The 15,000-nt window shown below is 46.2% G+C and overlaps 1 protein-coding gene across 1 annotated transcript; it reads right to left on the bottom strand.

Moving 5' to 3' along the window:
• Positions 1 to 539: 539 nt before the first annotated feature.
• On the bottom strand, positions 540 to 5,585 carry LOC138867344 (uncharacterized). The gene is made up of 13 exons (XM_070142477.1): positions 5,336 to 5,585; positions 5,000 to 5,199; positions 4,799 to 4,917; positions 4,482 to 4,556; positions 4,112 to 4,186; positions 3,839 to 3,913; positions 3,470 to 3,728; positions 3,249 to 3,367; positions 2,792 to 3,182; positions 1,936 to 2,205; positions 1,531 to 1,809; positions 1,024 to 1,404; positions 540 to 833 (listed from the first exon to the last, which is right to left on the bottom strand). Exons 1-13 carry the CDS (start codon positions 5,583 to 5,585, stop codon positions 540 to 542), a joined length of 2,787 nt encoding a protein of 928 aa, XP_069998578.1.
• Between the last annotated feature and the right edge of the window lie 9,415 nt (positions 5,586 to 15,000).

The raw sequence follows: 15,000 nt of genomic DNA, 5'->3' as shown, positions 1-15,000 counted from the left end.
AAATAGATAAATAAGTGAATGAATAAATGAATATATAAAGAGATAGATAGATAGATAAACAAATAGATAAGAATGTGCATTAACAAATAAGGGTAATTTTCTATATTACCGATATCGACGATTTTGGTATCGTTGGATTCCTCTCATTCTATACAATCCAAATATGTAGGTTTTATTGCGCGGAAACCCCCCTATAGCGACAACCTTGGTCCCGATAGCGGGGGCGACGATGTCGGAGCGGCGGACGTAATACATAAAATTACCCTAATAATATAACCCCAAAGTGAAAATAATCATGGTTATTCACAAGACTTTCCATTGCAGGGGGTTACCGTCCCCCAACCCCCGCCGAGGAAACAAAACCTCCACCACGTATTCACGGCAGGATAGAGCGCACACGAACTGGATGTGGAGCCGATAACCTACAATAAACTAGGATTTTTAAGGTACTAACCTGATTGATAGATGCCGCTAATAGTGGGGAGGGCGCTCCTTTGCCGCAGAAGGGGAAGGAGGCAGGGTGCGTCCTGCAGGAGGTCCTAGGCCGGAGGATACAGCGACGTTGCAGCACACAGCAAGTGCTGCAACCTCACACTTAGGTCCTGGAAGTGCACGAGGAACATGCACCGAGCCAGGTACCCTGCGAAGTGCTTCTTCCTGCGCCCACAGGCATCTCTACCATTTCTTTGAAGTGCTTCTTCCTGCGGCCACAGGCATCTCTGCCATTTCTTTGAAGTGCTTCTTCCTGCGGCCACAGACATCTCTAACATTTCTGGGAAGTGCTTCTTCCTGCGGCCACAGACATCTCGAACATTTCTTTGAAGTGCTTCTTCCTGCGGCCACAGACATCTCGAACATTTCTTTGAAGTGCTTCTTCCTGCGGCCACAGACATCTCTGCCATTTCTTTGAAGTGCTTCTTCCTGCGGCCACAGACATCTCTAGCATTTCTTTGAAGTGCTTCTTCCTGCGGCCACAGACATCTCTGCCATTTCTTTGAAGTGCTTCTTCCTGCGGCCACAGACATCTCGAACATTTCTTTGAAGTGCTTCTTCTGCGGCCACAGGCATGTCTACCATTTCTTTGAAGTGCTTCTTCCTGCGGCCACAGGCATCTCTAACATTTCTTTGAAGTGCTTCTTCCTGCGGCCACAGACATCTCTGCCATTTCTTTGAAGTGCTTCTTCCTGCGGCCACAGACATCTCTAACATTTCTGGGAAGTGCTTCTTCCTGCGGCCACAGGCATCTCTAACATTTCTTTGAAGTGCTTCTTCCTGCGGCCACAGGCATCTCTGCCATTTCTTTGAAGGGCTTCTTCCTGCGGTCACAGGCATCTCGAACATTTCTTTGAAGTGCTTCTTCCTGCGGCCACAGGCATCTCGAACATTTCTTTGAAGTGCTTCTTCCTGCGGCCACAGGCATCTCTACCATTTCTTTGAAGTGCTTCTTCCTGCGGCCACAGGCATCTCGAACATTTCTTTGAAGTGCTTCTTCCTGCGGCCACAGACATCTCTAGCATTTCTTTGAAGTGCTTCTTCCTGCGGCCACAGACATCTCTGCCATTTCTTTGAAGTGCTTCTTCCTGGGGCCACAGACATCTCGAACATTTCTTTGAAGTGCTTCTTCCTGCGGCCACAGGCATCTCTAGCATCTCGAACATTTCTTTGAAGTGCTTCTTCCTGCGGCCACAGGCATCTCTCCCATTTCTTTGAAGTGCTTCTTCCTGGGGCCACAGACATCTCGAGCATTTCTTTGAAGTGCTTCTTCCTGCGGCCACAGACATCTCTCCCATTTCTTTGAAGTGCTTCTTCCTGCGGCCACAGACATCTCTACAATTTCTGGGAAGTGCTTCTTCCTGCGGCCACAGGCATCTCTGCCATTTCTTTGAAGTGCTTCTTCCTGCGGCCACAGACATCTCTCCCATTTCTTTGAAGTGCTTCTTCCTGCGGCCACAGGCATCTCTGCCATTTCTTTGAAGTGCTTCTTCCTGCGGCCACAGGCATCTCGAACATTTCTTTGAAGGGCTTCTTCCTGGGGCCACAGGCATCTCTAACATTTCTTTGAAGTGCTTCTTCCTGCGGCCACAGGCATCTCTGCCATTTCTTTGAAGGGCTTCTTCCTGGGGCCACAGGCATCTCTAACATTTCTTTGAAGGGCTTCTTCCTGCGGCCACAGGCATCTCGAACATTTCTTTGAAGTGCTTCTTCCTGCGGCCACAGACATCTCGAACATTTCTTTGAAGTGCTTCTTCCTGCGGCCACAGGCATCTCGAACATTTCTTTGAAGTGCTTCTTCCTGCGGCCACAGACATCTCTGCCATTTCTTTGAAGTGCTTCTTCCTGCGGCCACAGACATCTCTACCATTTCTTTGAAGTGCTTCTTCCTGCGGCCACAGACATCTCGAACATTTCTTTGAAGTGCTTCTTCCTGCGGCCACAGACATCTCTGCCATTTCTTTGAAGGGCTTCTTCCTGCGGCCACAGGCATCTCGAGCATTTCTTTGAAGTGCTTCTTCCTGCGGCCACAGACATCTCTCCCATTTCTTTGAAGTGCTTCTTCCTGCGGCCACAGACATCTCTACCATTTCTTTGAAGTGCTTCTTCCTGCGGCCACAGACATCTCTACCATTTCTTTGAAGTGCTTCTTCCTGCGGCCACAGACATCTCTGCCATTTCTTTGAAGGGCTTCTTCCTGCGGCCACAGGCATCTCGAGCATTTCTTTGAAGTGCTTCTTCCTGCGGCCACAGGCATCTCTGCCATTTCTTTGAAGTGCTTCTTCCTGCGGCCACAGACATCTCTACCATTTCTTTGAAGTGCTTCTTCCTGCGGCCACAGGCATCTCTGCCATTTCTTTGAAGGGCTTCTTCCTGCGGTCACAGGCATCTCGAGCATTTCTTTGAAGTGCTTCTTCCTGCGGCCACAGGCATCTCTGCCATTTCTTTGAAGTGCTTCTTCCTGCGGCCACAGGCATCTCTGCCATTTCTTTGAAGGGCTTCTTCCTGCGGTCACAGGCATCTCGAGCATTTCTTTGAAGTGCTTCTTCCTGCGGCCACAGACATCTCTAGCATCTCGAACATTTCTTTGAAGTGCTTCTTCCTGCGGCCACAGGCATCTCTGCCATTTCTTTGAAGTGCTTCTTCCTGCGGCCACAGGCATCTCTGCCATTTCTTTGAAGGGCTTCTTCCTGCGGTCACAGGCATCTCTGCCATTTCTTTGAAGTGCTTCTTCCTGCGGCCACAGACATCTCTACCATTTCTTTGAAGTGCTTCTTCCTGCGGCCACAGACATCTCTAGCATCTCGAACATTTCTTTGAAGTGCTTCTTCCTGCGGCCACAGGCATCTCTGCCATTTCTTTGAAGTGCTTCTTCCTGCGGCCACAGACATCTCTGCCATTTCTTTGAAGTGCTTCTTCCTGCGGCCACAGACATCTCTACCATTTCTTTGAAGTGCTTCTTCCTGCGGCCACAGACATCTCTACCATTTCTTTGAAGTGCTTCTTCCTGCGGCCACAGGCATCTCTGCCATTTCTTTGAAGGGCTTCTTCCTGCGGTCACAGGCATCTCGAGCATTTCTTTGAAGTGCTTCTTCCTGCGGCCACAGACATCTCTAGCATCTCTGCCATTTCTTTGAAGTGCTTCTTCCTGCGGCCACAGGCATCTCTGCCATTTCTTTGAAGTGCTTCTTCCTGCGGCCACAGGCATCTCTGCCATTTCTTTGAAGGGCTTCTTCCTGCGGTCACAGGCATCTCTGCCATTTCTTTGAAGTGCTTCTTCCTGCGGCCACAGACATCTCTACCATTTCTTTGAAGTGCTTCTTCCTGCGGCCACAGACATCTCTACCATTTCTTTGAAGTGCTTCTTCCTGCGGCCACAGACATCTCTAGCATCTCGAACATTTCTTTGAAGTGCTTCTTCCTGCGGCCACAGGCATCTCTGCCATTTCTTTGAAGTGCTTCTTCCTGCGGCCACAGACATCTCTGCCATTTCTTTGAAGTGCTTCTTCCTGCGGCCACAGACATCTCTACCATTTCTTTGAAGTGCTTCTTCCTGCGGCCACAGGCATCTCTGCCATTTCTTTGAAGTGCTTCTTCCTGCGGCCACAGGCATCTCTACCATTTCTTTGAAGGGCTTCTTCCTGCGGCCACAGACATCTCTAGCATCTCGAACATTTCTTTGAAGTGCTTCTTCCTGCGGCCACAGACATCTCTAGCATCTCGAACATTTCTTTGAAGTGCTTCTTCCTGCGGCCACAGGCATCTCTGCCATTTCTTTGAAGTGCTTCTTCCTGCGGCCACAGGCATCTCTGCCATTTCTTTGAAGTGCTTCTTCCTGCGGCCACAGACATCTCTGCCATTTCTTTGAAGTGCTTCTTCCTGCGGCCACAGACATCTCTACCATTTCTTTGAAGTGCTTCTTCCTGCGGCCACAGGCATCTCTGCCATTTCTTTGAAGTGCTTCTTCCTGCGGCCACAGACATCTCTACCATTTCTTTGAAGTGCTTCTTCCTGCGGCCACAGACATCTCTAGCATCTCGAACATTTCTTTGAAGTGCTTCTTCCTGCGGCCACAGGCATCTCTGCCATTTCTTTGAAGTGCTTCTTCCTGCGGCCACAGACATCTCTGCCATTTCTTTGAAGTGCTTCTTCCTGCGGCCACAGACATCTCTACCATTTCTTTGAAGTGCTTCTTCCTGCGGCCACAGGCATCTCTGCCATTTCTTTGAAGTGCTTCTTCCTGCGGTCACAGGCATCTCTGCCATTTCTTTGAAGTGCTTCTTCCTGCGGCCACAGACATCTCTACCATTTCTTTGAAGTGCTTCTTCCTGCGGCCACAGACATCTCTAGCATCTCGAACATTTCTTTGAAGTGCTTCTTCCTGCGGCCACAGGCATCTCTGCCATTTCTTTGAAGTGCTTCTTCCTGCGGCCACAGACATCTCTGCCATTTCTTTGAAGTGCTTCTTCCTGCGGCCACAGACATCTCTACCATTTCTTTGAAGTGCTTCTTCCTGCGGCCACAGGCATCTCTGCCATTTCTTTGAAGTGCTTCTTCCTGCGGCCACAGACATCTCTAGCATCTCGAACATTTCTTTGAAGTGCTTCTTCCTGCGGCCACAGACATCTCTAGCATCTCGAACATTTCTTTGAAGTGCTTCTTCCTGCGGCCACAGGCATCTCTGCCATTTCTTTGAAGTGCTTCTTCCTGCGGCCACAGGCATCTCTGCCATTTCTTTGAAGTGCTTCTTCCTGCGGCCACAGACATCTCTGCCATTTCTTTGAAGTGCTTCTTCCTGCGGCCACAGACATCTCTACCATTTCTTTGAAGTGCTTCTTCCTGCGGCCACAGGCATCTCTGCCATTTCTTTGAAGTGCTTCTTCCTGCGGCCACAGGCATCTCTGCCATTTCTTTGAAGGGCTTCTTCCTGCGGTCACAGGCATCTCGAGCATTTCTTTGAAGTGCTTCTTCCTGCGGCCACAGACATCTCTAGCATCTCGAACATTTCTTTGAAGTGCTTCTTCCTGCGGCCACAGGCATCTCTGCCATTTCTTTGAAGTGCTTCTTCCTGCGGCCACAGGCATCTCTGCCATTTCTTTGAAGGGCTTCTTCCTGCGGTCACAGGCATCTCTGCCATTTCTTTGAAGTGCTTCTTCCTGCGGCCACAGACATCTCTACCATTTCTTTGAAGTGCTTCTTCCTGCGGCCACAGACATCTCTAGCATCTCGAGCATTTCTTTGAAGTGCTTCTTCCTGCGGCCACAGGCATCTCTGCCATTTCTTTGAAGTGCTTCTTCCTGCGGCCACAGGCATCTCTGCCATTTCTTTGAAGGGCTTCTTCCTGCGGTCACAGGCATCTCTAACATTTCTTTGAAGTGCTTCTTCCTGCGGCCACAGATATCTCGAACATTTCTTTGAAGTGCTTCTTCCTGCGGCCACAGACATCTCTAACATTTCTTTGAAGTGCTTCTTCCTGCGGCCACAGACATCTCTAACATTTCTTTGAAGTGCTTCTTCCTGCGGCCACAGGCATCTCTAACATTTCTTTGAAGTGCTTCTTCCTGCGGCCACAGACATCTCTACCATTTCTTTGAAGTGCTTCTTCCTGCGGCCACAGACATCTCTAACATTTCTTTGAAGTGCTTCTTCCTGCGGCCACAGACATCTCTACCATTTCTTTGAAGTGCTTCTTCCTGCGGCCACAGACATCTCTAACATTTCTTTGAAGTGCTTCTTCCTGCGGCCACAGACATCTCTAACATTTCTTTGAAGTGCTTCTTCCTGCGGCCACAGACATCTCTAACATTTCTTTGAAGTGCTTCTTCCTGCGGCCACAGGCATCTCTAACATTTCTTTGAAGTGCTTCTTCCTGCGGCCACAGACATCTCTACCATTTCTTTGAAGTGCTTCTTCCTGCGGCCACAGACATCTCTAACATTTCTTTGAAGTGCTTCTTCCTGCGGCCACAGACATCTCTAACATTTCTTTGAAGTGCTTCTTCCTGCGGCCACAGACATCTCTACCATTTCTTTGAAGTGCTTCTTCCTGCGGCCACAGACATCTCTAACATTTCTTTGAAGTGCTTCTTCCTGCGGCCACAGACATCTCTACCATTTCTTTGAAGTGCTTCTTCCTGCGGCCACAGACATCTCTAACATTTCTGGGAAGTGCTTCTTCCTGCGGCCACAGGCATCTCGAGCATTTCTTTGAAGTGCTTCTTCCTGCGGCCACAGACATCTCTAACATTTCTTTGAAGTGCTTCTTCCTGCGGCCACAGACATCTCTACCATTTCTGGGAAGTGCTTCTTCCTGCGGCCACAGGCATCTCGAACATTTCTTCCTGGCTGGTCGATATTTCGCGCAGGAAATCCTTCTCCGAGCACGAGCGCCCTCCACACTCGGCCATCGCTGTGACTGCCTTCTGAACGCGACGGTTATTTCGGTTAGGAATTCGAAAATCGTTTTCCAGTGGACGGGAAACTCGACCTTGAGGCCATCGGTGTAACAATTTAGAAATAAGTAAACAAATAAATAGTTGAATAATCTAAATAAAGGAGGAAACAGACAAACAGATAGATAGCTAAAGAAATAAATCATAGATATATAAACATATAAACAAATAAAAAAAAAAATACAGCTAGCAAATAATTTTAGAATAATCAAATACAAACAACAGAAATGTTATCAATGTTTATTGTAGAGAAAAAAGATAGACAAAATAAAGCAGCGAAGGCAGTGTTAAGTAGCTGTGGTTGACTCTCTACTTATCTACTTTCAATCTACTTAAGTATTCATGAACGGGAAAAGAAAACAATGTCTTGTTTATGGGTTCTCTCTCGGAGCAGGAAGTAAGGGCGCGCTGGCTTTGGTGTGTGTTTGTTTTGTGTTTGTGATTGTTTGTGTGGTTGTGTGATTGCTTGTGTGTGTGTGATTGTTTGTGTGTGTGTGATTGTTTGTGTGTGTGTGATTGTTTGTGTGTGATTGTTTGTTTGTGTGTGTGTTTGTGATTGATTGTGTGTGTTTGTGATTGTGTGTGTGTGTGTGGTTGTTTGTGTGTGTTTGTTTGTGTGTGTGTGATTGTTTGTGTGTGTGTGGTTGTTTGTGTGTGTGTATGATTGTGATTGTTTGTGTGTGTGTTTGTTTGTTTGTTTGTGTGTGTGTGCGATTGTTTGTGTATGTGTGTTTGTGCGATTGTTTGTGTGTGTGTGTTTGTGTGATTATTTGTGTGTGTGTGATTGGTTGTGTGTGTGTGGTTGTGTGATTGTTTGTGTGTGTGTGGTTGTTTATTTGTGTGTGTGTGGTTGTTTATTTGTGGGTGTGTGTGGTTGTGTGATTGGTTGTGTGTGTGTGTGTCTGTGTTTGTTTGTGTGCGTGTGTGTGTATGATTGTGTGTGTGTGATTGTGTATGTAAATTGTTTGTGTGTGTGATTGTGTTTGTGATTGTTTGTGTGTGTGTGATTGTGAGCGGTTGTTTGTGTGTGTGTGTGATTGTGTAATTGATTGTTTGTGTGTGTGTGATTGTGAGCGGTTGTTTGTGTGTGTTAGTGGTTTTGTTTTGCTGGTTGTGATGGTGTTGGTTGTAATTGGCTGGTTGTTGATGCTTGTTGTCTAATTGTAGTTTCGGTTGTTGTGAGTCTATTATAGAAATCCTTTTGCTTGTAATTGCATGTTTTGTTGTGAATACACTGGGATCTTTTGTGTTTGTAATAGAACTGTATTTATTGGTGAAGCAGCTTTCGTTGTTATAGCTCATGCTACAGCTGATGGTATTGTTATGCTATTGATGTTAATATCTGCAGGTGGTGAGTGCTGTTATGCATGCATTTGTTCTTTTACCCTGTTCTTGTTACATTACCTCTTGGCGTTGTTATAACCTCTTGTTGCTATTCCTTTCGTTCTTGACTCTGTTATATCTGTTGTTCTTATTGCTACACAAGTTCCTTCCGTTGTTATAACCTCTCGTTGCTATTACTTTCGTTCTTGACTCTGTTATATCTGTTGTTCTTGTTACACAAGTTCCTTCCGTTGTTATAACCTCTTGTTGCTATTACTTTAGTTCTTGACTTTGCTATATCTGTTGTTCTTGTTGTTACACAAGTTCTTTCCGTTGTTATAACCTCTTGTTGCTATTACTTTCGTTCTTGACTCTGTTATATCTGTTGTTCTTTTTGTTCCACAAGTTCCTTCCGTTGTTATAACCTCTTGTTGTTATTACTTTCGTTCTTGACTCCGTTATATCTATTGTTCTTGTTGTTACACAAGTTCCTTCCGTTGTTATAACCTCTTGTTGCTATTACTTTCGTTCTTGACTTTGTTATATCTGCTGTTCTTATTGTTACACAAGTTCCTTCCGTTGTTATAACCTCTTGTTGCTATTACTTTCGTTCTTGACTCTGTTATATCTGTTGTTCTTATTGTTCCACAAGTTCCTTCCGTTGTTATAACCTCTTGTTGCTATTACTTTCGTTCTTGACTGTGTTATATCTGTTTTATTGTTACACAAGTTCCTTCCGTTGTTATAACCTCTCGTTGCTATTACTTTCGTTCTTGACCCTGTTATATCTGTTGTTCTTCTTGTTCCACAAGTTCCTTCCGTTGTTATAACCTCTTGTTGCTATTACTTTCGTTCTTGACTCTGTTATATCTGTTTTATTGTTACACAAGTTCCTTCCGTTGTTATAACCTCTTGTTGCTATTACTTTCGTTCTTGACTGTGTTATACCTGTTGTTCTTATTGTTACACAAGTTCCTTCCGTTGTTATAACCTCTTGTAGCTATTACTTTAGTTCTTGACTTTGCTATATTTGTTGTTCTTGTTGTTACACAAGTTCCTTCCGTTGTTATAACCTCTTGTTGCTATTACTTTAGTTCTTGACTCTGTTATATCTGTTGTTCTTGTTGTTCCACAAGTTCCTTCCGTTGTTATAACCTCTTGTTGCTATTACTTTAGTTCTTGACTCTGTTATATCTGTTGTTCTTATTGTTCCACAAGTTCCTTCCGTTGTTATAACCTCTTGTTGCTATTACTTTCGTTCTTGACTCTGTTATATCTGTTGTTCTTATTGTTACACAAATTCCTTCCGTTGTTATAACCTCTTGTTGCTATTACTTTCGTTCTTGACTTTGTTATATCTGTTGTTCTTACTGTTACACAAGTTCCTTCCGTTGTTATAACCTCTTGTTGCTATTACTTTAGTTCTTGACTCTGTTATATCTGTTGTTCTTATTGCTACACAAGTTCCTTCCGTTGTTATAACCTCTTGTTGCTATTACTTTCGTTCTTGACTCTGTTATATCTGTTGTTCTTATTGTTACACAAATTCCTTCCGTTGTTATAACCTCTTGTTGCTATTACTTTCGTTCTTGACTTTGTTATATCTGTTGTTCTTACTGTTACACAAGTTCCTTCCGTTGTTATAACCTCTTGTTGCTATTACTTTCGTTCTTGACTATGTTATATCTGTTGTTCTTACTGTTACACAAGTTCCTTCCGTTGTTATAACCTCTCGTTGCTATTACTTTCGTTCTTGACTCTGTTATATCTGTTGTTCTTATTGTTCCACAAGTTCCTTCCGTTGTTATAACCTCTTGTTGCTATTACTTTCGTTCTTGACTCTGTTATATCTATTGTTCTTATTGTTCCACAAGTTCCTTCCGTTGTTATAACCTCTTGTTGCTATTACTTTAGTTCTTGACTCTGTTATATCTGTTGTTCTTGTTGTTATACAAGTTCCTTCCGTTGTTATAACCTCTTGTTGCTATTACTTTCGTTCTTGACTCTGTTATATCTGTTGTTCTTGTTGTTACACAAGTTCCTTCCGCTGTTATAACCTCTTGTTGCCGTTACTGATGCTAACAGTTACGTAACATTAGTCGCAGTTCTTAAGTGACTGTGCGAGCGTGTTGTTACGTGGTCTGTCATCTTTTTTTCTTTTTTTTTTCTTTTTTTTCTTTTTTTTTTTTTGGAGTGCAGGGACTCGATGGCAAACATAAAGGCCATATGACAAGAGGAGATGTTTATCACTGTATGGGTTAGCTGGGGTTTATGGTCCCCGTCTGGCACTGGGGTCTGGGCTGCGCTGGCGGCCCCGGGGAGAGGGAGGAGGGAGGGAGAAGGGGGAAGGGAGAGGGAGGGAGATGGGGGGTAGGAAGGGAGGGAGAGGGGGAAGAGGGGGAAGGAGGGAGGGAGAGGGGTAAGGAGGGAGGGAGGGAGAGGGGGAAGGAGGGAGGAGGAGGGAGGATGAGGGGGTAGGAAGGAGGGAGGGAGGGAGGGAGAGGGGGAGAAGGGGGTGAGGGGAGAAGGGAGGGAGGTGGGGAAGGCAAGGAGGGAGAGAGGGGGAGAAGGGGGGAAGGGAGGGAGGGAGAGGGGGAGGGTACATAGAAATACATGAATGAGTGTGTACTTATGCATGTCTATATGCATCCACACATATGCATCCACACTTAAGAACGCTGGCACGCACACAAGCAGCGACGTAAACGAATAAACGCATACACACGCACGCAGGCAAGCATAAACGCAAACGCACATATCTACAGAAATATATATTTGTATGTGTGTGTGCTTGTGTGTGGGTATATATATATATATATATATATATATATATATATATATATATATATATATATATATATATATGTAGAGAGAGAGAGAGAGAGAAGAGAGAGAGAGAGAGAGAGAGAGAGAGAGAGAGAGAGAGAGAGAGAGAGAGAGATACAAATAGATGGATAGATAGATAAATCTAGATATGGACACACACACACACACACAACATGGAAGGAGGAGGAGGAAGAGGAGAACCAGAGGGGTGCTAGAGCAGGGAGAGAGGAAGGGAATAAAAGGGAGATCGGAAGCGGTACTGAAGGGAAAGGGGGAAGGGAGAGGAGAGAGAGGGGAGAGGAGACAGTTAAGAGGATAAATGAGAAAAGTAAGGGAGAAGGGAAAGGGCGAGGGAGAGAGAGGAGGGAGAGGGAGAGAGGAAGGGGACAAGGAGAGAGATAAGAGGTTTACGTGTGGGAAAGAGGGGGGTGAGGAGAGAAAGGTGAGAAAGAGAGGGGGAAAAGGGCGAGGAAAGGGAGAGGAGAGGAGGGGAGAAAGGCGAGGAGAGAGAGGGGTGTGAAGGGCGAAGAAAAAGAGGAGAGAAAAGGGAGAAAAGCGAGGAGGAGAGAGAAGGGAGGAGGTGAGACAGGGGAGAGAGGGGCGAGGAAAGAGAGAAGAGAGGAGGAGAGAGAGAGAGAAAGAAAGAAAGAGAGAGAGAGAGAGCGATCGAGCAAGAGAGAGAGAGAGAGAGAAAGAAAGAGAGAGAGAGGGGGGGGGGGGGGATGCTGGGGGCGCATGGCCGAGATAAGGTCTTGGTGGTCGGGCGTGACAGGAGGGAATCCGTCACGCTTCTGTTGCACTTTGCTGTTGCTGTTGCTCTTGTCTGCAACGTTGCCACGGTTCGTTTCTCTTCTTCGGTTTCCTCTCCTTATCTGAAATGTTGTTTGGTGTTTGTAATATTGCAATTGTTCTTTTTTTCTCGTTCTCTCGCTCTTTCTCGCTCGATCGCGCTCTTTCTTTTTCTCTTTTTCTTTCTCTTTCGCTCTCTCTCTCGCTCGATCGCTCTCTCTCTCTCTCTCTCTCTCTCTCTCTCTCTCTCTCTCTCTCTCTCTCTCTCTCTCTCTCTCTCTCTCTCTCTCTCTCTCTCTCTCTCTCTCTCTCTCTCTGATTTCCTCTCTTTATTTCAAGATACTTATTCATGTTGTTGTTTGTTATATTGAAATTGTTTCCATTTTTCTCTCTCCCTATTTTAAGGAACCTCTCCATTTTGTTTTTATCCTTCTTCTTCTCCTCTTTATTCGTCTTTTTCCCCTCCTTATTCGTTCTTCTTCTCTTCCTTATTCATTCTTCTTCTCCTCCTTATATGTCTTATTCACCCCTTTTGTTTAGTGTTATAATACTTTTGATGTCTGTTAAAGCTACAGTTGTATAGCTTATTGTTGTTGTTGTTCTTGTCTTTTTGTTGTTGTTGTTTTTGTTTTTTCATTGTTTTTGTTGTGTGTGATACTATTATCTTTCTTGTTTTTTTTGTTGTTGTTGTTGTTTTCTGCATGAATTTTTCCTTGTTTATTATCAGTATCTATTCGTGTTTCTTCCTTTGATTATTGTCATTGTGGCTATTTTTTTTCTTTTTTAGATATTTGTGTATTTTCAACATTGATAGATATAATGATAAAGATAAAGAACTGACGGTAAATGTGATAATTAAAAGGCTTTATTGATGTCTAATACGAGAGAGAGAGAGAGAGAGAGAGAGAGAGAGAGAGAGAGAGAGAGAGAGAGAGAGAGAGAGAGAGAGAGAGAGAGAGAGAGAGAGAGAGAGAGAGAGAGAGAGAGAGAGATAGAGAAAGAGAGACAGACAGAGACAGAGAAAGAGAGAGAGAGAGAGAGAGAGAGAGAGAGGGAGAGAAAGAAGAAAAAAAACGGTTCCTTCAATTTCCTGAAAGAGAGGAAGGAGGGGAGACGAGGAGGGGGGAGGGGGAGGGGGGGAAAGAAGGGGAATAAAGGGTTAGGTAGATATTTTATGATTGTCGTAGACGGGGTAGATGAAGGCAAGTGATAGTGGTTAGAGGCCATGGGAGGTCGGAAGAGGGAAGAGAGGGGAGAAGGGAGAGAGAAGAGAGAGGAAAGGGAAGAGAAAGAGAGGGAGAGGAAAAGGGAGGTAGGGAGGGAGAGAGGAAGAGAGGAAGAGAGAGAAAGAGAAGAGAGAGAGAGAGAGAGAGAAGAGAGAGAGAGAGAGAGAGAGAGAGAGAGAGAGAGAGAGAGAGAGAGAGAGAGAGAGAGAGAGAGAGAGAGAGAGAATGAGATAGTGAAAGTGAATGAGAGAAAAAGAGGAGAGAGAGAAAAAAAAAGAGTGTGTGAGAGAGAGAGAGAGAGAGAGAGAGAGAGAGAGAGAGAGAGAGAAAGGAGAGAGAGGGGGGGAGGAAAGAGAGAGAGAGAAAGAGAAGGTAATGCAGGGAAAGTATGTACAGAGAAATTTCGATACAAAGGAAGCTGTTGCTGTTCTTCCTCTCACTCTTTCCCTCCCCTTTCCTAACCTTACCTTTCCTTCTCTCCCTCCTCCCCTCTCCTCCACCTACCCTTTCCCCAACCCCACCTCCCCTTCCCCTCCCCTTACCCTCTTTTCCCTCCCTTCCCATTCCCTTTCCTCCTCCTCCCTCCTTCCCTCCCTCCTCCTCCTCCTTCTCTCCTTCCTCCCTCCCTCCCTCCTTTCCCCAACCCTTCCCCAACCCTTCCCCAGGCGCTGACGTGATTCAGGTGAGCTCATGCCAATCTCGACCCTTGTTCTAGTGCCACACCCCTTCTCCCCCTTCCCCCTTCCCTTCCCCCTTCCCCCTTTCCCTACCCTCTTACCCCTCCTTCCCCTTACGTTCTTATCACCCCTTCCTTCTCTCTGCTCTCCTCCCCTCCTTCCCCTGCCCTCTAACCATCCTTACCTCCTCCCCTTACTCCCCTCTCCCCCTTTCCCCCTACTCTCTAACCATCCCTTCCACCTCCCCTTCCTCCCCTCTCCCACTCTCCCCTCCCCATTCCCCCTTACCCTCTAACCATCCCTTCCTCCCCTCTTCCTCTCCCTGCCCCTTTCCCCCTACCCTCTAACCATCCCTTCCTCTTCCCTTCCTTCCCCTCTCCCCCTCTCTCTCCCTCTCCCCATCCCTTTCCCTTTCCCCTCTTTCTCCCCCTCCTCCTCTCTCCCCCCAACCCCCTGCCCCCTCTCCCCCCATCCTCCTCTCTCCCTCCCCTCTCTCCCCTTCCCCTCTCTCTCCCCCCATCCTCCTCTCTCCCTCCCCCCTCTCCCCCCCCTCCCCCTCCCCTCCCCCCCCTCCCCTCTCCCCCCCCTCCCCCCATCCTCTCTCTCCCTTCCCCACTCTTTCCCCCTCTCTTCCCCTCCTGATCTTATCTCTTTCATTCTCTCCTTATCAGCTCCACGGGGTAGCTCTGGGGACCGCAAGGTTTTGTTCTCATTAGCTAAACCGAAGGGGGAGGAAGGGGGGGGGGTAAGGAGAGGGGGGGAGGGGGAGAGAAGAAGGAGAGAGGAAGGGGGTAAGAAAGGGAAGGGAAGGAAGAGGGGGAGAAGGAAGGAAGGAGGAAAGAAGGGAAGGAGGATGGAAGGAAGGAGAGGAAGGGAGGGAAGGGAGAAGAAAGAGAGAGAAAAAATAGATGGAATAAATAGATTTTTTTTCAAGATAAACCATGAAAAGGGGGGGAGGGGGAAGATGACTTCCGGTGAGGGTACTTTTTTTCTTCTCTTCTCCCTCTCTCTTCTTCTTCTTTTTTTCTTTTTTTACTTTTCTTTTTTTTTTCTTTTTTTCTTCTTTATGATTAATTTAATTTGATGTTTGTGCTTCGGTGACAGTTTCGGATGCTTGGCTTGGTGGCGAAAAAAGGCGCCTCGGTATTATAATGAAGTGGTGGTGGGCCTCCCCCCTCTCCCCCTCCCTATACGAACCCCCTCTTCCCTCCCCCTT

This window comes from Penaeus vannamei, chromosome 29, assembly GCF_042767895.1.
Source record: "Penaeus vannamei isolate JL-2024 chromosome 29, ASM4276789v1, whole genome shotgun sequence".
Taxonomy (NCBI): domain Eukaryota; kingdom Metazoa; phylum Arthropoda; class Malacostraca; order Decapoda; family Penaeidae; genus Penaeus; species Penaeus vannamei.
The sequence above is the reverse complement of the archived record's forward strand: the minus strand, read 5'-3'. Positions and strand labels throughout refer to the sequence as shown.